At 38.7% G+C, this 23,902-nt stretch overlaps 1 protein-coding gene across 1 annotated transcript; it reads right to left on the bottom strand.

Annotated features, from left to right (window-relative positions):
• Window positions 1-5,391: 5,391 nt before the first annotated feature.
• On the bottom strand, window positions 5,392-23,398 carry LOC131978040 (protein sel-1 homolog 3). The gene is made up of 24 exons (XM_059341541.1): window positions 23,302-23,398; window positions 18,750-19,284; window positions 18,531-18,657; window positions 17,376-17,497; window positions 17,077-17,192; window positions 16,731-16,780; window positions 16,472-16,595; window positions 15,921-16,053; window positions 15,640-15,780; window positions 15,353-15,549; window positions 14,337-14,516; window positions 11,363-11,485; window positions 11,132-11,272; window positions 10,961-11,023; window positions 10,703-10,879; window positions 10,486-10,613; window positions 10,036-10,119; window positions 9,844-9,925; window positions 8,049-8,124; window positions 7,838-7,956; window positions 7,546-7,664; window positions 6,717-6,828; window positions 6,425-6,488; window positions 5,392-6,258 (listed from the first exon to the last, which is right to left on the bottom strand). The coding sequence occupies exons 1-24, from the start codon at window positions 23,356-23,358 to the stop codon at window positions 6,008-6,010; spliced, it is 3,321 nt and encodes a 1,106-aa protein (XP_059197524.1). The 5' UTR covers window positions 23,359-23,398; the 3' UTR covers window positions 5,392-6,007.
• Between the last annotated feature and the right edge of the window lie 504 nt (window positions 23,399-23,902).

Here is a 23,902-nt window from a genome sequence, read left to right as displayed (position 1 = left end):
AGAGCTACATAATCCTTTCTTCACCAAACTCAGCAGGTGCAGTGTCTGCCAGCTATCATGACACAAATATTAAGATTACTGAATCATAAAGCAACAACACCTGAATACACACCAGCTCTGCAGTGCTACATACTGGGTCCAGTAAATAATAGCCTCCCACTGAGTGCAGGAACAACTCTTCCCGGCTGGTCGCCTTCCCCCACATACTTACTGTAATTCCAAGTAAGCACACTGCTGTACACACTGCTGGTACTTGCAATGGAAGCATAACAACCTTTACTTACTGTGGACAAAATCACTCTCCAGTGTCTGACTTACTGTGGCAAAATGTAGCTTACTTTTAGCAATGTGGGTGGTGACACATGTTTTCCCCTGAAGGCTTCCCAGGCAAACTCAGATACACTCAGTCTGAGCACAGTGCATCAGGACATTCAGTACTTGTATTAGCTGGTGACATTTTTAGGCTAAGTGGTATTCTGACCTTGAGTCAGTCAGAATTCTGTGTCTGTATCATTTTAAAATGTTGATACTGTGGAAAAAAGTCCTTGTTCTGCAGGGCAACAGAAACCCTGATAACATTCCTGACTTATTTCACATTGTGCCATTGTTCATTCAGTTCAAATATAATATAGACTCAACGTATGCACACATATTTTAGATGTATGAAATTCATCCCTGTGCCTGGCAGCCTGAGGCCACCAGAGGCCAACCCTCTGGTCTACTGAGGCTAAGGGCCTATTGGTGCCTGCCCTGAGGGCCGCCAGTGGACAGTAATGCAATAACATCTATTCACATTGCCTGTGTGTGTGTGTGTGTGTGTGTGTGTGTGTGTGTGCGCGTGTGTGTAAATTGGTTATTTCAGCTGGGAAATGTGAATGGCAAGTTCCCTCGCTTGCATATTCCACAATCTCTTGGTCTTAGGCACACATCCTCTGAATCCTCCTAGTTTGTGGTTGTAAAGTTTCATGAAGCTGTGATTATCTTAGAGGTCACAACAGGTCATTCCACACCGTGACATCAAGTTTAAAAAATATGGTCTAACTACAGTGAAATGGTTACAATGGGGACTAACACAATGCAATACAGTTTGACTCATTGAATCAGTGTTTATTGACTCCAGTATGCAGAAAGATTGAGATACACCATTTTTGGAATAGGCAAATATAACACATTTATGCTACATGCAAAAAATTGCATGTTTTTTTGTCCTAAACTGCAAAAGATTAGCATAAAGCTGGCAAGTCTTGTAGGTGGACATAGTGGGCAACCATAGGATCCATTTTCATTCAGATATTTTAGATGAGAGGTCAATGCGGCCCTTTGAAAACAGCTATGGAAGTTGCTTCCTTGCCAAAATTTTGGAGCATTGTATAGCTCCTTTCCCATTGAACTAGCATATTAGTTTAGTTAGCGGAAACCAGATTTAGCCGGATCAGCTGTCTGCAGTCTCCAGTGTGCTTTCTCTATGGCCCCCATAGATGTGGAAGAACCATCAAAGTTCCATGTAATTTCATACATGGGGGTCAGACTTTTTAGCGCTTTTTTATCGTGCCACCGAGCAGCTTAGGATAGCATAGCATAGGAATGAATGGAGCCCTGGTCTAATGCTCTTTATACAGCCATGTGAGGTACAAATTGATGCTTTAGGTCATCTAGTTTCATTCTCCAGTTTTAAAACTGCTGCAGCCTCTTAAATAGTCACGTCAGCTAAAATCAGGGGCAACCAGAGGGTGATCCAGGCTTAATATCACAGGGGCACTACCCTTCCTTGGTGCCCTAAAACTGACAGTAATTTTATCACCTCGATAAGGGGTGTTGTCCACCAGGTCGCTAGATACAGATGTTGCCAAAGTCCAACTAAGGTTAAATGGGGATACATGCTATTTTTTTTAGCCCTGTTAGACTTGGGTAAGACAGTATTGTATACATGCACTACCTTTATATTAATAAAATATCTCTGTAGTTCTTTAGAGCTAAGGTCTGACAGGTGGTCAGCGGGTAGAAACTGTCCTGTTATTCAACAAAACCATATTTTTAATAATGATTCAAGAAGAACATATGTTCTAAAACACATTAAAAACTACTCCAATAAGGTATGCAGACTTTGAAAACATAGTTGTGATATGTGGAAAACATTAGTAATCCAGGGGAAAATATGCTTCCTAGGCTGCCTCAGAAGCTTTAAGGACTGTGTGTGTGTGTGTGTGTGTGTGTGTGTGTGTGTGTGTGTGTGGCTGAGGTATAAAACCACTCAGCCAAGTGTGTTGTTTTTGTTTCAGCAGACACTTAACTCTTAACTCACATGGAAAGAAACTCATTGTGACTAGTGTAAGAAGTTCAATGAAATGTCAGTGGGGTGCTGGATTTAATTGCATGTTACGGCAGCCATTAGAGAGAAAGTGAAATTAAATTCGACAGTGACAGTATCATCAAACTCTTTGATTAAAAATTAATGTTAAGCAACTAAAACTGCACTTGCGGAAAATTAACAGCACCATAATTGTGTGTGCTTCTGTAACATTTGTGCACATGCCAAGGCCACATGATGCCAGTTGATTTGAAACCAAAAGACTTCTACAAATTAAATATTTGTTTTTATTCTTCTCAAGAATGTCTGCTGGTCGTAGTTTTTTGTGCTTCCGTGTTAATCAAATATCCTGGAGGGTTCAGTGAGAGTTTAATACAACTGGAAGAGAATGAACAGTATGAAAGCTGTAAATCAATTGAGACATTCTGTCGGCGTGTAATAATGCTGGTCAAAGTGTCTCTTAACCGTGAACAGAAGTCCAGTATACTGCAACTATTCAAGGTCGCATTAATCAAAGAGTTATCAACTCATTAAACAATCAAATGGAAATCAAAGCAGTCTGCCATATAATTGAAAATCACTTGAATGATTTCCTTCAAGTGGCAATAGTTTTATTTTTATGCAACATATCTATGGAAAATATGCAGATATATGGTATTTTGATACCTATAATATTATATTGCACAAAGTTAATCTCTTGCACCAATCTTGGTGTTGCTCAAGGACTACTTTTTCACAATGAAGGATCACTGGATTATGATCCAGCTATCAGTGTGACTTAATGGAATATTTTTTATGATCAGTTATGAATTTAATTTGCCAGCGAAATGATAAGAAAGATGTCAATGAGTAACAGCAAAGGGTGCAACAATATACGTGTTTAGCAAGCTCAACCAACTATTATCGGCTAACTCAGCAACTGTTGTATTCAAGTCTGTACAATATGAAGTAAAAAGTAGCTGGTTAGTTTAATTCAGCTCAAAGACACAAAACAGAGGAAACAGCTTTTCTGGCTCTGTCCAAAGGTACAAAAACACAACAAAACGATGTGTCAAAACAACACACATGCTAGGCTAGCTGTTTCCACTGTGCCCAGTCTAGCTAACCTAAGCTAACTGGCTGAAGTCTCACATTATTTAGTATACTAACATCTGGTCTTGATCTTCTTATCTAGCTCGAGGCAAGAGAACAAATACGTGTTTAAAAAAACAAAAAAACAAGCCATTATCTACTGCTACTGCAATTAGCCTACTTGTCAAACAGGGCTTTTTGACCAGAGCTGGTTCTCAGCCGGTGCCCAATTGCGAACGGTTCTTTGGTTTTCCACCGCCAAAGAACTGTCATCTGGCCGGAAAAACTGGTTCCACCGCGAAACGCTTACGTCAGGGGCTGGGGGCGGGGCTATTGGACAAACAAGACCACCTTGGTGACATTGAAAGAGACCAACTTAAACGTGTCATTCATTTATTTGATTTGTTTAACAGCAATGTGCTTGATACAGGCAAACTAGCTTACAACAAAGTCCAACATTAACATCTTACGTTCAGTGTGGTTAATACGAATGTATACAGCATCCTGATTAAAATGAGTAGCATGATGTGTTGTAGAGACATGTAGTCAGCCATTGTTGAGATATGTTGAGATATACCTGCTGAGAAACTGGAGACATAGTTGTAGCAATGATGTAATGACCTGGCTCTAGAGCCTGTGGAAAAGCAAACAGGTTCAGAGCTGGTTTGCAAGTTGAACCAACTGTGAACCAGCATGAGCCTGGAACCGGCTCTGGTCGAAAAAGGGTAAAAGAGGGGCTTTGGCCTCCACTTAAAACTCCATCAGTAAGTGTTGATACAAATCATGCTACCTAGATCTATGACTGTTGCAGAGGCAAATCCGATAAAAATATGAGGGCAGACACCTTCTGATTGGTTTTTCCCCCCAGCAGAAAACGCCCGGCACTCTACTGAAAATGCTTATAGAGTGGTATAGAGTGCTTTGAGGCAAAGTGTTTTTTTCAGCTGATATCATTTGGTTGCATCCAGTTGCTGAGATATTGAATATGAGTAAGAGTAAGATACTTGCTCTGGCCCTTGCTCAAGATGAAGGGAAGGCTACAGCAAGTAGGAAAAGAAGATGGACCTGCTGGCCTTCTTTTTCAAAACTTTTTCCAACTCTTGGCATGGACATGCAGCATCTCATCACGCTGCTGGCATTTGTGTAGCATAGTGTAAATATATGGCGCTCCAAATGTAAATGACTTGTCATGGCTTCAGGAAAAAAATGCTTCTGTGGACACACCAGTGCACGTTCTGCATGATGGCTGATTTAGATAATCTAGGGATAACGTTTTTCCCCCATCGATCAATTGTCTGATTGAGGTCTAGGTAGAATATCAGTAGACCAAGATTGGTTGATTACAGCCCTACATAACACAGCCACATCAACTGCATAAAACATCTAAAAGATTAGTTCAGTGAACATGTGAAACAGTATACAATGATTCTGTTTTGATGACCTGTTCCTTTAAAGAAAGAGACACAGACAAACGACATAAGGGACAGAGATAGAAGAAGGAAGAGAGAGATCATTAGGCCATCTCTCAATTATATACACCCTTCACTCTGGACTGAAGAGCTCCACATGGGGCTGTTTACACGGTGAAACTCCTTATTTAACTAATGACAGCTCCGTGAATACCAGGCAACAACACTCCCTGCTATAAACTGCACATCATCACAACTGTCACCAAGCTGTAAATAACTGTTAAGAACTGAGTAACACTGCCTACTCCTCATATTTGTTGGCAGCCATAGAAACAAAATCCCTCCAAGGATATTGGCCATTATCGTTAACACAGTCACAGCAACAGAGAAAAGCATTACTTTTTGACTTATACCCCAGCAAGGGCCCTGAAGGTGTTTGAGGTGTAACTTATTCTTTCAGATCAAACTTTTCTTGTCTCCTGTAGCGATGGCTAAAACTGATACTGTCTTATCTGATGTATCGACCAGGAGCACCTGCCCAGACGAAATCAATAACTTCTGGAATTCCATTGCTCTGGCCTTGGACAAAATGTTTAAGGGCCCCTGCATGTTGTTGTTGCATGTCCGGTCTCCGGTGAGATACTTATCAAGTCGCTGATATGTGCGGGAACAAGTCTTAATAGCTGACCTATTAGAACACAGCTTCCAGTACAAGACGTCCATCCCTGAGGCTGTAATGAGCCTTTTAAATGTATTTAACAGTGCTGTGCTATAACAGAATTCACTCACCTTCACAAGATATAACATAACAAAAAAAGATGTGTGTTGAAATATGATTTTAATGGTTGTTCACGTTGCATAAAAGTAGGTCCACTCTGCTTCCTTGGCACCACATCCCTGAGACCATATAAAGTGCAGTTCGGACTCAGCATTAATTAAAAGAACTGCATGGTAAGTATTTTATATCCCACAAACAAAACAAGGGAAAACACAGTTACTGAAGAAACATTATCACCATTCTGATAAAGCAGCACGCTCACACTCTCATCAGCACTTCTCCGCTTCCCATCCCGTAACTTAAAATGAGTCACATGTCTCTGAAACACAAATGTGTCACATGAATAGTGCTCTAACTCATCCTCTAAATGTATGCTCTTACAATATGTAGTGTCTGGGGCTTTTGCTGTGGCTATTGGATCACTGCGCTGGGCATTGTATGTCATTGCAGATGATAGAGGAGTGTGGTCCAGAAAACACACAGACACACGCCTGACAGAGTCACGGCCAAATCGCAGGTCTGCCGGAGCCAGTGCTGCCCATTCAGGATGGTAAGCCATAGATTCCCTGCCGCTCCGTAGGTTCCTCCTATCATGATGCCATTTTGCTCTCTATTCAAGTTGACACCATCTTGGCTGACCGATGATGTCCCTGCCCGCAGTGCAGACACTCTGCCACTGGGAACGCTTTGTTCTGTTGGTGGATGAAAGGTGGAATGGATCAGGGAAAACAGACATGATATCACAGGTTATCTTTTGAAGTCAGCGCGAGAGGCACTAAACCAATACATGGGGAAATTGCACCATCTAGTGGCAAATACATGCAAGTGGCTGCAGTGGGGATGAGGACAGTTACTCACCAAGACAGCTCTGCAATGGCAAAATGACAATAATGACAACGACAGAAAGAAGAGATGCATATACCTATAGAGAAATGAAAAGAATGTTTTAAATAAATTATCACCCATTTTCTTTCTCAAAATAGCTAGTCTATAGTGTCTTTAATGTCTTATTCATGATGAAAGTCCAATTAGCATTTTCACATATTTCAATAATTAAAGGTAGATCAAATTATCAAAGGAGGATAATAAACTGTAGGAGTGGGTTGAATTTTTTCTCTTATACAGTATGACTTGATTGCTTTATGCCTACCAGGAGGAGCTGTGCAGCGTTCTGAGTCATTCTCCTCAAGGCTTTTCCCATCTGGACTCTGAGCAGACCTAACGAACAGGGTGTTACAGCTTCTTCTTCAGTCTCCACACATCTTAGGAGATACAACAAAGGACACTGTGTTACACACAATAACAGTAATATCAAGCCTTGATATTTTGATCTTGCAGTGAGTGTAAGAGCAGTCATGGGAGTCCAAAATAGATGTGTTGAGCAGAAACAACAGCTAACGTTAGCTAGTTGACCTTAAAGAATTTGCAGAATATTCAGTGTCTTGCCAAGAGTTGGATGAGAGGATTGATACATATACTGTTGTGCTTGTATGGTAAATATGAAGCTGACACTAAAAGCCAGTTAGCTTGGCTGAGCATAAAGACTTGAAACAGGGAAACAGCTACTGTAGCTTGGCGCTGTCCAAAGGTAACAGATTCCCCCGTCCAACATGTTGTTGTTTTCAGTGGGCGCGAGTTTGAAGGTTGGATCGCATTTGTGTTTATTTATGTTATTCGCACGAGACGCATAAGTGTAAGCAAGCTGCCATTACTTTCCCTCTGTAGCTGAAATAACCTCAGATAATAATAAAAGTGCTAAGGTAGACCAAGCAGACATATGGAGGTTCATATTTATAAAGGTATTAAAGTGCATGTTACCAATATTCTTTTAGTATTCAAGTATGTGGCAAAAAAAGAAAAGAATACTTCATTAAAAATCATAGAAGCACATGATATTCCAGCTATCATTTCTACTATAAACAGCCTTGGATCACCCAAATAATACACATGAACATTATTCATGAATTTTAAAAAAGCACCTTTCTAAGATCCTCTCCACAATATCCTGCTCATCACGATGTGACACATTAAACAAGTCACGGATGCTCCATGGGAGAATGTGCCCTTGTTGTGCCAAAAGGACCAAGTTGTACATTCCCTGTGAAAATAAAATCATAAGAAGGGCTGATGGCTTATTCACAGAGAAAGTTTCCAAATAACAACACTGTATAATGTTGTTTGTTGTTTTTATTGCACTGGGCCTGAGCCCTGCGAAAGTTTAATTACGTTTATCATAGGGTGATGAGATTATAGCTCAAGTAAATCTGTCACCTGAGGGCTGCCTGCTAGAGCTGCTCTGCCATACATCGATATGGCCTGACCAACCAAGGATAATGAGTCTTCACTCCTGCTGGAGGAACAGTAGTAGTGGTCTCCCATTCTCAGCAGAGCTATAAAGGAAGATAAATACTTGATGTTTATTGACTAGACTGACAGAAGGAGGGAGAGGTTAAAGAAAAAAAATGAAATGAGAGGAACTCACCGGACGGATGGGGATCATAGTTTAATATAGAGTGGTTATGATATCTCCACCGACAATCATCGCTGAGATTCAGTTCCTGCATTTGGGAGAATGAGTGCAGGGTGAGAAAGAGCAGCGCAATGATGAAGGTTATGTTATCAACTGCTGACAATTTCCCTGAGGCTTGATTTTCTCCTTTTAGTATGTGACTGGAATAGGGCTGTCAAGGAATATTCTAAATTTGAATACATAGTTGAATTGTCAAACTGACATTTGAATAGAAAAATGAATATTCAATTGTGGAGAAAATAAAGCAGCACTACCATGGTTGATGTGCCTGGGACGCTGTGGAACCAAAGTTTACAAGCAGATCCACACAAAAATTTTAAGCTGTCCACTCTGAGCAATATGTGCTGAGGTTAGAGGATTATGTTGAACAAGTGGATTGGCGTGCAAGCAAGCGTCAACCCCTGGGCCTGAAAAGTGAAGCCAATGTGAAAGGGCCTTAAACCTCCATTCATTCTCTTTAAAGGCGAGCAAGGGGCGACTCCACAATACAAAATGAGAAAACTTGTCACTTGATTGATATCCTCCATTTTTTTTAGGACAACAATAAGGTCTCATTCTCTAGTAACAAATATTTTTCAAGACAATATGATGTTAATTATTTAAATAATGTTCCCATTTAGAAGAAAATAGAAGATAAAGAATCGTATGATTTGGGGGCGTAGCTACCTTTGATTGATAGGTGGTTAACAAGGCGAGCCGTCATTAGAGAGAAGAAATTCAATGCGTATCCACAGCACTGTGTTAATAAAGTTTTGGGTTTGTTTTTTTAAGAGAACGTTTACCGGTTTCGTCTCATAACTTTAACCCTTTCACACTTTATTTTCACTTCATGACTCGATGTTTATTTCCACATTTTGTTCATTTAAAATGTTCAGCATTCATAACTTTCTCACTTGATATTTTACCTCAGTAAAGATTTTCTGGTCGGCTGTTCATTTTGAGTAACGACAGCCCCTTCCTAACCAAGCTAGCTAGATAGCACTGACTAGTTGTTAGTTCATAATGTAGCGTCATTCAGCCTCCAGTCGTTTCTGTGCATGCCTGTAAACTGCCTCATGCTAACTAAGCTAGCCACCTAGCTAGCACTAGCGTTAGCTGATGATGTAGCATCATTTGGCATTGGGTGCAAAAAAACAAGATGTTGACGGTCAAAATAACTAACACGACACTTCAAAGCCAGAGTCGGAAAAACAGCAGGTGATGTCACAAAGATTATGTTCATTATTTTGAGTCTATGCCTGTGAGTCACTCACACTATGGCAAGAAAAATTTAAAGGGCGGAGTCAGAAAAAATGCATGCAGGTTCCCAGTCAGCTATAACAAAAACATAGAGAGAGTTTATAATAGGCTAGTGTATAAGACGAGGACAGTGTGACAGCGTTTTGTTGGTATGAGTGGAAACTCTTTGTCCCTGTTGCTTCAAGCTGCCTTTAAACAGAGAGATTCAGAGAGGGAAAAAAAGAGTAAAAAAAAGTAAAGTTTTACACGATATATAAATGCTCCTGGACATAATAATTAAAATAGTTTGAACCTTTATGTTAGAAAGGAAGAAGGATAGAAGGAATATTCTAATGTGTTTTTTATGCTAAGCCCTCCACCCAGTGTAATTATGTGTAATTTGTTCATCAGCTATCTTCAGAACTCCAATAATGAGATATTTATTTCAGAGCTGTGCTGAAAATCAGATGAAAAGATTAGTCATTGTTTTGTTGACACAAGGGGTTAATAACCAGAGAAACAAAATTACCTCACACAGGTGCGCAACATTGCTCTGGGCCAAACCCAGACCAGTTTCAGCTGCCAAAACATACTTCACAAACGCTCTCTGCCTGTTTGCAACACAATAAAACAAATGGAGGAGAAGCCGAGACAAATGGTAAAGACGAGAGAAAATGATTAAATGAGGACAATTGAAAGTAATTGAAATAAATGTTCCTACCAAGAGCCCTGGAGGTAGGCCTGGAGAGCATCTCTGATCATAAATCCAAGGTGTCCGTTCTGTTCACAGACCTTTTTTAGCATTCTGCTCAGAGGGTAAAGGATGGGTGATGAATTATGGAATAAAATTTTCTCCACATAAACGGAAAATATTTGAACATGGTCTAAAAATAGTTTCTGATTTGTTGAGGTCATTCTAAAAAAAAACCTCAACAGCTGCAGCAGGATCTTCTTTAAATTCATAAGGTACCAGAGGAACAATGGTAAGCAGAGTCTCTCTCTGTGCCAGACAATAATGCAGTGACAGTGACTCTTATTTTTAGATATGCAAATAGTGGGCTCTGACCTTGAATTAGCCACTGTCATTGAAATTAGATGCCACTGAGCTGCAGGCTACAGTGCAACAGCCCATAACAAAGCTTTCTTCACCAAGCTAATGAAAGCTTCTTACATCACAGCCCTCTCCACATCCTGAGACACCCCCTCCAGGCTTCCTGTCGAAAGGTACCAAGCTGCCTCCACAGATGCTGCTACATGTCCAAGCCGAGATGCATTCAGGAACAGCAAGAATGCAGCCGACTGGTGGATCATATAGGAAAATATATCAGCTTATTGGTCGTAAAAGATTGGTGATGAAACTGAATTTTGAAAAGCTGTGGCACTCTGACCTCATTCCTCTGCGGGCTGTCCGGGTTTTTCCCACTGAGATGATAAATTCCCAGGTTAAACATACCGTCTTCACTCCCGTTTAGCGCTGCTTGCTCAAAGTATTTCACTGCGTTCTTGTGGTCCTTCAGAATAGACCCATGGTACCAGCCTAAACCATTCAGGGCGTCAACTGAGCCCTAAAGCACGGAAACGGATAGTGGTATCGTGAAGGCACGCAGTGTAAACACACAGATTGATTACCAGGAGTGCACACGTACCATCTCTGCAGCTTTCTTCAGCAGCTTATAACCTCGGGTGTAGTTTCTTTTCACGTCTTGGCCCTGAAGGAATCAACATCAATCAGTGAATCAATAAGTGTCAAAACACAGACACAGAAAATATCCAGTGCTCAATTTAAAATAGTTTGAGTCTTTATAATCTTCTGGAACCTTCATCAGTAGGACGGAGTAGTCGTACATCGCTGAAGGATCTTTCGCCTGCATGGCAATTCTCTCAAACCACTTCACTGCATTCACTATGTCTTTTGAGACTCCTTGTTGTCCCCAGTAAAGCAGTGAGGCCAGACGTTTCTAAAGATGAAAAGAGTTTTTATTGGTCTATTCTAAACAGGAACTACGTCAATTGATGAAAATGGAGGGATAAAAGTAGCTCAAGCATACCTGAGCTTCTACGTCTCCTCTCTGTGCTTGGTATTTCAGATAGTGAAAGACATCGCTTGTCTCGTCTGTGAAGCGTTTTAGATCCTCTTCATTGCTTAGATAGATTGGTTCAAGTGTGTGTTGCTTTTGGAAAGACAAATAAAACATTAATGTTGTAAACTATTAGGTTCTTTTACTAATACTCTTACTAGCTGACAAAGCTTGGCTAATGGTAATCCTTCAAAAAAGCACCCAAAGATTCTTCCTATGTTCTCTAACATCTAATTTAAAACCATCAGGCTAACACGCAAGCTAACAGTCATCTTGTTAGCTTAGCTCGGTCGCTTACAGGACAGTAACTTTAAACAGTTTATTTTAAGACACATTAGTTCCAGTTAACGCGTTACGATGGCTTCCTCTATTTTGAACTCTCCAACTCTCTTATTTTTTATTTCTTAAGTTCACCATAGTTGAGCTTGACAAGCAAAAAACACTTGGATTAATTCCTGTATTCAAATAATTACATTAGTGCTGCCAAAATAACACATCATTTGAAATATTTAACACAAATAACAAAAAATAACCCAAAATAAAAGGTGAGTGAAAGATACAGTGAAGCTATTGGTGTCATATGAAACTAAAGACCTAAAGATTGGTACCAACCATATCATCATTTTTTGGCAAGGGAAAAACTGGCATGGCCATTGCCAAAGGGGTCCTTTGACCTCTGACCATTAAAATATCTGAATGTCTATGAGTACAAAGATAAATCCATAATTACAAGCCCGATCTTAAGTCTAAATCATAATTAATCTTAGCAAATTTTATGCAAATTATACAATCAAACAATGGATGAGGGATTATTATTTTTATGTTCATCACTCAAATACAAAACTGCTTCATCAGGACTGTGTCGATGTGGTTTGATGAGTTTTATTTACAGTGCTGCAAATAACCCAGTGGCAGTCATAGGATTGGAATTCAAATGACTGCTAAATCCTGATGGGTGCTCACACATCACATCATTTAAACTGAGCTCCACCCACTTCAAACCAGTCAGACAGATATCGCTCGATTGAAATAAATGAAACTGTTGTAACTTTGGCAGAACATTTTGTGGGCATAAAGGATGCTGTTGCCTATAATACAAAGCTGACTGACACAAAGGTTTTCAGGGCCTCTAATTAAGATTGAATCCAGATGGATTATTGTACTGTCATCACCTCGGAAAGTTTTCAATTTGGTCCAAAGGCAGCAGGTTCAATTTCACCATATAAAAGTCAGCACAATTGTTTTCTCGGTGCATTGGCTGCCTATTCAAGCTGAAACAGACAGTAAAACCTTTCTGTTGTCTTCATGGACCTCTAATTATTTGATGCATCTTATTTAAATATTCCAAAAATAAACAGGAAATCAGTCTAGAGTTTTCTAAGAGCGGGCTCCTTATCTTTGGATTGCTCTTCTTCTATTCATCAGGACAGCTAACTCATTCACAGTTTTAAATTAAGATTTAAGACCCACCTATTCTCCTTGGCTGGAATAACAAATGCACTATTAATCATATTTTGGAGACAGTTCCTTATGGATCACTGCTGTCATGTACTATACACGTGTGTGTGCATATATATATATGAATTGCATTTCTGTGTCTTTGCATATGGATGTCTGTGTTTGAATGGCTCATGGATTACTTGTTATCCCGACATCTGTTTATACTGCAGTGGCCTCAATATGTACTTAAAGTATCAAAAGTAAAAGTACTCGTTATGCAGAATGACCTACTCAGGTTGTTAAATATATTTCGAATATATTATTGGATTATTATTATTATTGATGCATTTATGTAAGCAGTGTTTTAATTTTCTCAAGATAGGGTTCATTTTAATTACTAAATATCCTGTTATGAGGTTAAAAGAAAAGAAAATGTGTAATCACTTTAAATGGATCATGTTTTTATGTTAAATCTCGACCTGAAATGTAACAAGAGCTGTCAGCTAAATGTAGTGGAGTAAAAAGTACAATATTTGCGTCAAAATGTAATGAAGTAGAAGTATACAGTTACATAAAAATGGAAATATTCAAGTAAAGTACAAGTACCTCAAAAGTGCAGTACTTGAGAAAATGTACTTAGTTACATTCTACCACTCTTATACTGTGCATACTGTGAATTTGCATTTCTATTTTAAACATCTGATACACAATTTAATTTAATTTAAATTTATGAATGGGTTGCTGTGTTTTGCCTATGTTTCATTACTTTTTTTAAAGGTATACTTTATCACCTACAGAAACTTACTCTCTTGCAGAGGAGATTTAAAATCACACTTTCCAATATCTGTGATTACCAGCACATCCAACCAAATAACATCTCATTTCTTTCACAAAAAAAATAAATCTAAAAATGTATTGTTTTATGTGACGGACTGGGTTTGGTGACCGATTAGCCTGATGTTGTCATCCCTAAAGGCGTTATTCACTGCTTTTCTTGGCATAAACTGCCCCGCATAGCATTCAAGCGCTACGGTGGGTGAGGCGTCCATACTTACACTGGCTAATGTATTATGTTCATTATCATGTGCAATATATAATAGTACATCCTGTCATGGCATTTGCACTCTACCCACTTTAATCCTTAGACACTTTATTTCTATTTTTTTATATTGTTATATTTATATTATATATTGTTATTGTTACCTATTTTGTTCATTGTTTTTCTTATATTATCCTTTATTGTGATTGTTTTTGTAATTGTTTTTGTAATTTTGGAGCAATCTGGAACCAGAATTCCCTTTGGGATTAATAAAGTTCTATCTTATCTTATCTTATTTAATGGAACACAATTTGTTCAGGTCCTATCCAGACCAATCAGCTATCCTGACCTTTGCACAGGGCTTATCTTGCCAAGAAATGCAGAGGGATTAATAGTCAGGCTCCCTAAATTCCTGCACTAGTATACTAGCATTAATTAATAATAATTTCAGTTATTTAAACTTACCCCCTTCTCATGTATCCTGTAACTGTCAATGTTGCTCTGCGCCCCAGCGTTGGAGTAGTAGCTGTAAGCCATGTCCAAGTCTTTTGAAAACCCATCAATTCCTTGTGAGTGCTTGTACCCAGCATGCATCAGGGCGAAACGATTATCACCAGCTGCAGCAATTAAACTATAGACATGACCCTGAAAAACACAAGCGTCAATATTAACAGTCAGTGGTACAGAAGTGATGTTACATGCAGTGGTGGAAAGTAACATTTACTCAAGTACTGTACTTAAGTACAATTTTAAGGTACTTGTACTTTACTTGAGTATTTCCATTTTATGTAACTTCTTACTTCTACTTCACTAGATTTTAGAGGTAAATATTGTAATTTTTAATCCACTACATTTAGCTGACAGCTTTAGTTAATGTACAGGTTGAGATTTAACATAAAATATATGATCAATTAAAAGTGATAAGACTTTTTAAAAAATTAAATCTCATAACAGTATATTAAGTAATTAAATGAGCCTTTCTTTACAAAATATAAAACACTGCTTACATAAAAAAAAGCATCAATACAAATAATGTAATAATACATTTAGGATATATAACACAATCTGAGTGGGTCCGTTCTGCATAACAAGTACTTTTACTTTTGATACTTTAAGTACATTTTAATACTGATACTTTTGTACTTTTACTTACGTAAGTTTTGAATGTTGGACTTTTACTTGTAGTGGAGTAATTTCACTGTGTGGTACTTTTACTTAAGTAAGAGATCTGAATACTTTTTCCACCACTGCTTACATGATAGTAGCATTCCTCTGTTTTTGTCAGGAAGCATGGGAGGACTCTCACACAGAAAACAAAAGAGACTTAGACCAGAGTCCACAGAGGCCTGTAATGTATCAAATAGAAATATTTAAAACCCACAGTCTAGTCTGGATCTCTTTTGTGTTCTCTCTGTCCTCCCTTGCTGCACTATACATGGGATAAAGTAACTTCTAAGGCACAGGGAAGGCAGTGACTGTACCTGTTGCTGACTGACTGAGTGCCCCAGGCCGGAGAGGTGGATAGTGGCCAACAGGAGAGACGCTTCATGATTTCCAAAGCAGGAGGCTGCTTGGAGCAGAGTTGTTGATTTTAATGTGATTTTCTTTTCTTCAGTGAACATCGTATCAACTGCCTGCGCAAACAAAGCACTCCTGAGGTCCTTCATACCCAAAGATCCTACAGGAAATTATATGAAAACTGTAAGAAATTAAATAATGACAATTATACATGACTTATGTGGTCAAACGGTGTAACAATCTGTGACACCTGTGCTGATTTCCTCCTCTTTTGTTTGCAAGAAATGAAAAAGCGTGCTGTATTGAAGTTGTCTTTCCCAGCTCCATGTTTGAATGCAGTTTTTCTTTCCATACTGATCCCACGGTCCTATGAAGTGGGGGCTGCACACACCTGAAGTAAAACATGAAACGCTGCCTGTCAACAGCAGTCTTCCAATACATAATAGATGTGCAGTTGTTGTACTGAAACCCTGCACGTGAGATCCCAGTGGAATAGTGCTTTGAAAGACTTGTGTCAACGTAATATTTCACCTGTGTTAATCGGTGACGTGTCGTGACTGTCAGTTACTTCTTGGAGAAAAGCTTGTGTAAATACTCGCATTTCCTCGCACTCTTGATGAGTCTTATCCAGCTCCTGTAATGTTGACTCTAGGTGATTTTTTACCTGTGGCATGAATAACATACAGTCATGGAAAAAAATGATTAGACCATTGTTTTGTTCAATTTCTTGTTCATTTTAATGCCTGGTGCAACTAAATGTACATTTGTTTGGGCAATATTGGACAATATAATGATAACAAAAAAAGTAGCTCATATGAGTTTAATTTAAGAGCTGATATCTAGACATTTTCCATGGTTTTCTTGATAATAACCAAAATCATTAACAAGAAAACCATGGGAAATGTCTAGATATCAGCTCTTAAATTAAACTCTTATGAGCTATTTTTGTTGTTATCATTATATTTGTCCAAACAAATGTACCATTAAAATGAACAAGAAACTGAAGAAAATAATGGTCTAATAATTTTTTCCAGAAGCAACAAAACAATGAATTAATATTGATTAGCAAACAGGCATTTTACCTCATTAGTTCCAAAACGGTAGTATTTAATAGGCCCAAAATACCCGTGGATGCCCGGCATGTACTTGCTTCCTCCGATTACAAAGTATCCATCAGTGTCATCATAATGAATACTGTTATGAAATCTATAAGATATATAACCAGTCATCCCTGTTCTAATGCAATAACAAATCAAACATGTGGTTTGTAAGTGTAACTGTTTTGTTTATTTCCAATTGAAAATAATTTTTAAAAATGCACAACTGATGTTCTGATTTTACCTTAATTCAAATCTGTGTGTTTGACCATCCCATGTTGAAGCCAGCAGCACCTGAAAGTCAGACATAATAATGCATGAGCTCACAACACACAGAAAGAAAAAAAAAACCTACTCAGCTGTGAACGCCTCTAAATTGCAGTACACACTGCAATCGCCTGGAGTTTCCCAGCTGGAAAGGAACCATCTTTCAGGATCTTACAGCTGTTCCAAAAGGAAATCAAACACCGCAAAGCAAGAGTACCAAACCAAACAGAAGAGAAAGGAAGACTATAAGATGTTGCCCCGAGCTGTGTTTTAATTTCTATTTCTTATCCCTCCAGCCCACAGGCTATACTGAGATTTTATACCTTTGAGTCCTGTATGTAACAGTCTAATCTAATCCATTTCCGTCGGGGCAAAACTACCCTGGCTCGGAAAGCTTCATCTTCTCCTGTTGTCACACGTGCCTGAATTATGACGTCCCCTACACAGGAGATATGACAGTCATATATTTCACCACAGGAGATCCAGAGCTCTTTATTAATACATAACACAGTCTGTTCCACAGGCTCACAGAACACACATCATCACTCACAATCATCTCATGATGCCTCAGTCTAATCCCCTAAACTGGTATCAGGTGTACCCACAAGCTGCTGTGACCTACCTGTGTCAGTTAGCTGCATCAGAACAGAGTCGTATGCATTTTCTTTATCGACGTGATGGATGATCCCACAGAGCTTCTCGTGACACCATTTCAGTAGGTAGATCCACACAGATAAGGTGGCGCTGAACCAACAACACATGATTTGACAAAACATTCTTTCAGCCACCGAAGCGCAAATTTAAAACACTATCTGCTAAAGATGACTGACCTTGCTGTCTTTCATTGACCGTAAATAAAAGCTTCATATGCTCCGCTGAAGAGGCTTCATGAAGCTTGTAAAGTCATTTGTAATGACAGTGAAGTAAAACTAAAAGCGGAGTGTGGTATATCAGCTGACAGCAGTGAAAAGGAAACAATCAGTGAACTGTGGCCTGTCAATCTGCTGAAATCAACACAAACCATCTGTACATCTCAGGAAATATGGTGGCTAGTTTCATTGTATATTTTATAGTATTTACCAGTGGTGGTTTGACACAGGGGCCTACAGTGGCCACTGCCCCTTTTGAGTAAGCCCTTGGCCCCTGCTGTGGTCCCTGTGTCAAATTAATAATAAAATGATCAATTTATAACCAGAATCAGAATCAGAATCACCTTTATTGTCATTGCACAGGGTAACAAGTACTAGTACAATGAAATTAACGATGAACGACGGAACAATTCTCTATTTTTGGTTCAAACAATATCTAATTTTACACAAAAGGAACCCAGCATGTGTATAATAGTTTAATTGTGCAATAAAAGCTTCTGTATTAAGAAAAAAAGATCATTCTCACTGTACTGCACTTTCAAAATAAAATAAAAGTACTTGTGCACAAAACTGAGAAATGTCATTGTCGTACAAAAATAATTGTTATTGTTGGTAAGTCTCATTTTTTCAATCAATGTATTTGTATCTTCCAAATATACTTAAATTAGATTTTTAAATAAGCTAAAATAAAGGTTTTGAATGCTTAAATATCATCATTTTTTAATGTGCCCCTCTGATTAAACATTGTGTTTAACATCTAAGAAATCTGCTATTCTTAAGTATTTGATTCAACATTTGGAGACCCTGCTGGAGATTTCTATTCATGCTGTGTTGCTGAACATCATACAGAATGAGCTCCGACTAAACTGAACTAAATGAGAAGTCAGTGTGTGAAGTTTAAGTCCAACCTGGGCTGTGTCACAGCATGAAGACGGGCTCTCTCCAGAGCTCTGTCAATAAAAGGCTGGAACCTGCGGACCACTCCAAAGTGCTCACCAGGACTTGCCAGTGGGAACTTCAGCATATCGATTACATCTATGCACAAGAAAATCAGCGAAAGGTTACATCTAGAAATATTATTTCCATGTTTACAGTAAAATGTTGGTAACAAAGATGAGGGATCTGACCTGACTCATGTGGACATTGACGAATTCTGTCTTTGGTTATTTGCCACATCAGTTGAGCAGACCATGAAGGGCACTCAGTTGGGGGTTTAGTTGGACGTGCCGAGAGTGGCTCGATCTGCAGCACTTTATAAACCCTCAACATGGAGCCGTGGTATGTCCCGTGTTCCCTGCCATCATTAAGATGGTCTAACCAAGCGCGAACTGTCCCATTCTGGGCGTCTAGTACGTGCTGGTTTGAAAAGTCGTGTTGATAAAAAATGGATGGAGGCAATCTGAGCAGCACCTGGTGGATTCTGTAGACTCGGGGTGTGTTGCTGATCCATTTCCTCCTGAAGATGACTAAATCTGTCTTCCTTAATGTGGACACCAACACTTCCACTGCGAGCTGACATGGCCTGGAGCAACGATACTGCACATGGACCACTGAGCCATCTACCACTTTGTCAGGGGTTGAGTAAAACCCTATGAAATTTTCAGGCAGGCTCTCATCAGTCTGCAATGAGGAGGCTGAAATGGTTTGCAACACACAGTGTCCCTGGGTGAAATGAAACATAAGTAAATAAAATTAAGTGTCGTTAAGAACAAGAATTACCGCCCCTTGGCTGTATGCCTATCCTAACCATTCAAGTTTCAGTTAATATCCATGACTCATCAAGACTTTGAAGGGATTTAATAAAAGGTATTAAGTGATTTTTGGGGGGGGCGAAACGTGGATGATTCACTCACATCCTGAAGCTGGCAGCAAAGATCTATAAACTCATAATAAGGTTATAATAGTTATGGATTTTTCGTTAGTTTTAGTTTTAATTTCTTTGCGACTTTTTGTTTTCAAATTCAGTTAGCTTTAATTAGTTTTTAGATTGAGTTTGCTAATTTGAATTAGTTTTTTTTTAAATGTTATTAGTTTTAGTGTTAGTGTTAGTTTTTTGTAATGGGGTTTTTGTTGGATGCGAGATTCAAAAAGGTCACAATAAATGTTGCCTTTATTTCCTTTGCCGTATCCATCTGAGCCCCAATAAGTTTATTAACTCATAAAATCAGATGGATGAAATTGATTTCATATCAATCAAAAAGGTTTATGTATGAAAAAAGTTTACAAAGATGAAAACAAAGGACATTTTCACTATAATTTTAGTTTTATAACCACATAATACAGTGCAGTTTCAAAGTGGTCAACCCAAGATTAGTATCATCAATTCAACAGACCAAATGTAAAATATGGTCACAATCTCCACTTCTGTTCCTGAGATAGAGTATGGCATTGAGTGATGGCTAGAAAAGTGTTTCTGTTACATTATGAAGTAACAGTGAAGTCGACCTTTGACCCTTTGGGTATAAAATGTTGTCACTTCATCATTTTAACGTGCTAAAATATATTTTCTCCAATGTGCAATATCTGTGAAATGCAAAGTACTTTCAGGATACAAACAAACACAACAACTATATATTAATAATAAATGCCAAATAGCAGAAATGTATGTATATAATGTTTATAGAATGTATCTATATGTCCTATTTTTTATATTCTTATTCTGTCTTCTATTTCTACACACGTGGACAAAATTGTTGGTACCCCTCGGTTAATAAAAGAAAAACTCACAATGGTCACAGAAATAACTTGATTCTGACAAAAGTAATAATAAATAAAAATTCTATGAAAATTAACCAATGAAAGTCAGACATTGCTTTTGAACCATGCTTCAACAGAATTATTTTAAAAAATAAACTCATGAAACAGGCTTGGACAAAAATGATGGTACCCTTAACTTAATATTTTGTTGCACAATCTTTTGAGGCAATCACTGCAATCAAATGATCCCTGTAACTGTCAATGAGACTTCTGCACCTCTCGGCAGGTATTTTGGCCCACTCCTCATGAGCAAACTGCTCCAGTTGTCTCAGGTTTGAAGGGTGCCTTTTCCAGACGGCATGTTTCAGCTCCTTCCAAAGATGCTCAATAGGATTTAGGTCAGGGCTCATAGAAGGCCACTTTAGAATGGTCCAATGTTTTCCTCTTAGCCATTCTGGGGTGTTTTTAGCTGTGTTTTGGGTCATTATCCTGTTGCAAGACCCATGATCTGTGACTGAGACCAAGCATTCTGACACTGGCCAGCACATTTCTCTCTAGAATCCCTTGATTGTCTTGAGATTTCATTGTACCCTGTGCAGATTCAAGACATCCTATGCCAGATGCAGCAAAGCAGCCCCAGAGCATAACAGAGCCTCCTCCATGTTTCACAGTAGGGACAGTGTTCTTTTCTTAACATGCTTCATTCTTTCCTCTGTGAACATAGAGCTCATGTGCCTTGGCAAAAATTGCCATTTTTGTCTCATCTTTCCATAGAACATTCTCCCAGAAACTTTGTGGCTTGTCAACAAATTCCAGTCTGGCTTTTTTATGATTTGTTTTCAACAGTGGTGTCCTCCATGATCCTCTCCCATCAAGTCCACTTCGGCTCAAACAACGACGGCTGGTGCAATCTGACACTGATGTTCCTTGAGCTTGAACTTCACCTTTAATCCCTTTATAAGTTGTTCTGGGCTCTTTTGTTACCATTCATATTATCCGTCTCTTTGATTTGTCATCAATTTTCCTCCTGCGGCCACGTTCAGGGAGGTTGGCTACAGTCCCATGGATCTTAAATTTCTGAATATTATGTGCAACTGTAGTCACATGAACATCAAGCTGCTTGGAGATGGTCTCATAGCCTTTACCTTTAACATGCTTGTCTATATATTTTTTTAAATCTCCTGAGACAACTCTTTCCTTCGCTTCCTCTGGTCCATGTTGAGTGTGGTACACACCATGTCACCAAACAGCACAGTGACTATCTGTACCCCTATATATAGGCCCACTGACTGATTACAATATTGTAGAGACGTCTGATGCTAATAAGTGGACACACCTTGATTTAACATGTCCCTTTGGTCACATTATTTTCAGTCTTTTCTAGGGGTGCCATCATTTTTGTCCAAGCCTGTTTCATGAGTTTATTTTTTTAAATAATGCTGTTGAACCGCGGTTCAAAATCAATGTTGGATTTTCATTGGTTAATTTTCATAGAATTTTTATTTATTATTACTATTGTCAGATTCAAGTTATTTCTGTGACCATTGTGGGTTTTTCTTTCATTAACTAAGGGGTACCAACAATTTTGTCCACGTGTGTATATCTATGTGTCTGTATCTTGAGCTGCTATAAAGACTAAATTTCCCCACTGTGGGATAAATACCATTAGACATTTCTGTGAAAATTTGTCATAGTTATCTCTTACAAAACATACGCCTGGAAGGGATCATTCAATTTTTTTAAAAACAACTTTTGTTTTCTGAGAGAACGTCTATCAGAACTAAACTATGCAGGACATTCTCCAACCTGGCGCAGATCTGCACTCTAGGTGCGCTTTTGTAGTTAGTATATGAATTTTTGTGTTGTGAACACAACTAAGTGTTGTGTACAGCCACAGAGACCTTGACCATTGAACACAAAACATTGAACTAACAATCACTTAATAGACTTATCGCTGCATGCATACATGGGCAAAATAAAAGATATATATACAGTACTATGCAAAAGCCTGTTTTGATTATGGACGCTTTTATTTTGAAAGGACGAAAAATGACTTCCTGTCGATTGTAAAACTAACTCAAGTGAGATAAAACTGTAAGATGACGTCATGGAGTTTAATGTTGTTTTAGCCCCCGAAGAGGCATGAGGTTAGTTTTCACAGTGATCTCGCATATTTAAGTGTGTTTTGTGTTTAAATAAGTTTTGGATCAAATTAAACCTAGTAATTCATGCTAGCAAGGTTCAGTCAGAGATAAAATTAAAATGAAAAACAAAACAAAAAAACCCAGATCAATTAAAAATTCCACGTGATCAAACAAATTCTCAACTACCATTAATCGATCATCGATGAATTATTCCCATCCCTAGTTTGTACCAAAGTAAAATAAATTCCTTCAAGGCCTTCTTAAGATACTGCGTTCAGGGGGAGACATAAGCAAATACCCTGAAAACATGATGCCTCTGGCCGCAGCTGTTGCTAGCACAGAGGAATGAAAACAGGCTAGCATGCAATCCTTTTTGCCCAAATACATGAGGCTGGAAACAAGTTGCTAGAGGACACATTTTCAAAACAACCACGTTCACATTCTTCCACACCCAGTGGCTGAGAACGCAGCTATGGTGAACTTAGCAAAGAGTTTGTTACTTACACATCTGGCAGTTAGGAAGCAACATTAGCATGGATTTACTGTTGTGTTTTTGGCCATCTGGCAAATGCAAGTCTGTTAGCCCTGTTTGCAGAGAAGGGAAATATCTGGTGCTTCTCCACTTTTCTCACCAGCTAGACTCTAATCAGTCTGTGTGCTGTTTGGTAGCATACAGTAGGTTTTAAGTGCTTTTTCTCATCATCAGCTGCCTGCTGCTGCAGCTGAAAAACATCTCTATGAGTGAACCATAGCAGTAAGTTGTGGAGTTTCACAGTCAACAATTATATGGATATGGATTATCACTGCCAGTACAGCAAAGCGTAATAGAGTTTCTTACCATAAAAACAGCAGCAGTGAAGACATATCCACAAAGGACAGAATGAAATACCTTCATTTCAGAGTTTTGAGTTTGATTTTTTAGCTCAAGATGAATTAAAACATAAAAACAAACACTTTAAATTAATTTATCAATCCATTGGTAAAATAATGACGAGCCTCAGTGGTTGACAGCGTGGGGGGAGTGTACTTCCTGAACAGGTGACAGTTCAGTGTACTCTGAGCATACACCCTGTTATGTGTGTTGCAGCATTACTTGATATTCTGGTGTTGCAAGTTGAGCAATTTGCATGAATTGCCTTTAAAGGGCTACAGCACCTAAAAGGCTTGGCTAGATTGACTCTGCTGTGTGACAAAAATGTTGTTTGATTCATTTTATTGCTGATTCTATTAGGGAACTTTTCATGGGAGCGATGCATCAAAGCTCAGAGTCTAACTTAATTTGATGTGCTCGAGCCAAGGCCTCGCCATCACCCTGTGTCCTCTTTGGCCTACACCCACACAAGTCTTTGAAGAAATCTGATCTAGAAAACAACCTGATATAGAAGCCAAAATTAATTACCCATGGACTGCTGATGCCTTATGCTTCAAAGTCAAAAGAA

This window comes from Centropristis striata, chromosome 9, assembly GCF_030273125.1.
Source record: "Centropristis striata isolate RG_2023a ecotype Rhode Island chromosome 9, C.striata_1.0, whole genome shotgun sequence".
Taxonomy (NCBI): Eukaryota; Metazoa; Chordata; class Actinopteri; order Perciformes; family Serranidae; genus Centropristis; species Centropristis striata.
This window is presented reverse-complemented; position numbering and strand designations above follow the sequence as displayed.

Bases quoted from the DNA above. Each gene is read 5' to 3' on its own strand.
- LOC131978040 (XM_059341541.1), bottom strand. From the start codon at position 23,358: ATGAAGGTATTTCATTCTGTCCTTTGTGGATATGTCTTCACTGCTGCT. The intron at 10,614-10,702 runs GTCAGAGTGCCA...ATGATCCACCAG, and splicing joins ACAGCCCGCAGAGGAATGAG to TCGGCTGCATTCTTGCTGTT. The intron at 6,259-6,424 runs GTGAGTAACTGT...ATCCACCAACAG, and splicing joins GCCATTGCAGAGCTGTCTTG to AACAAAGCGTTCCCAGTGGC.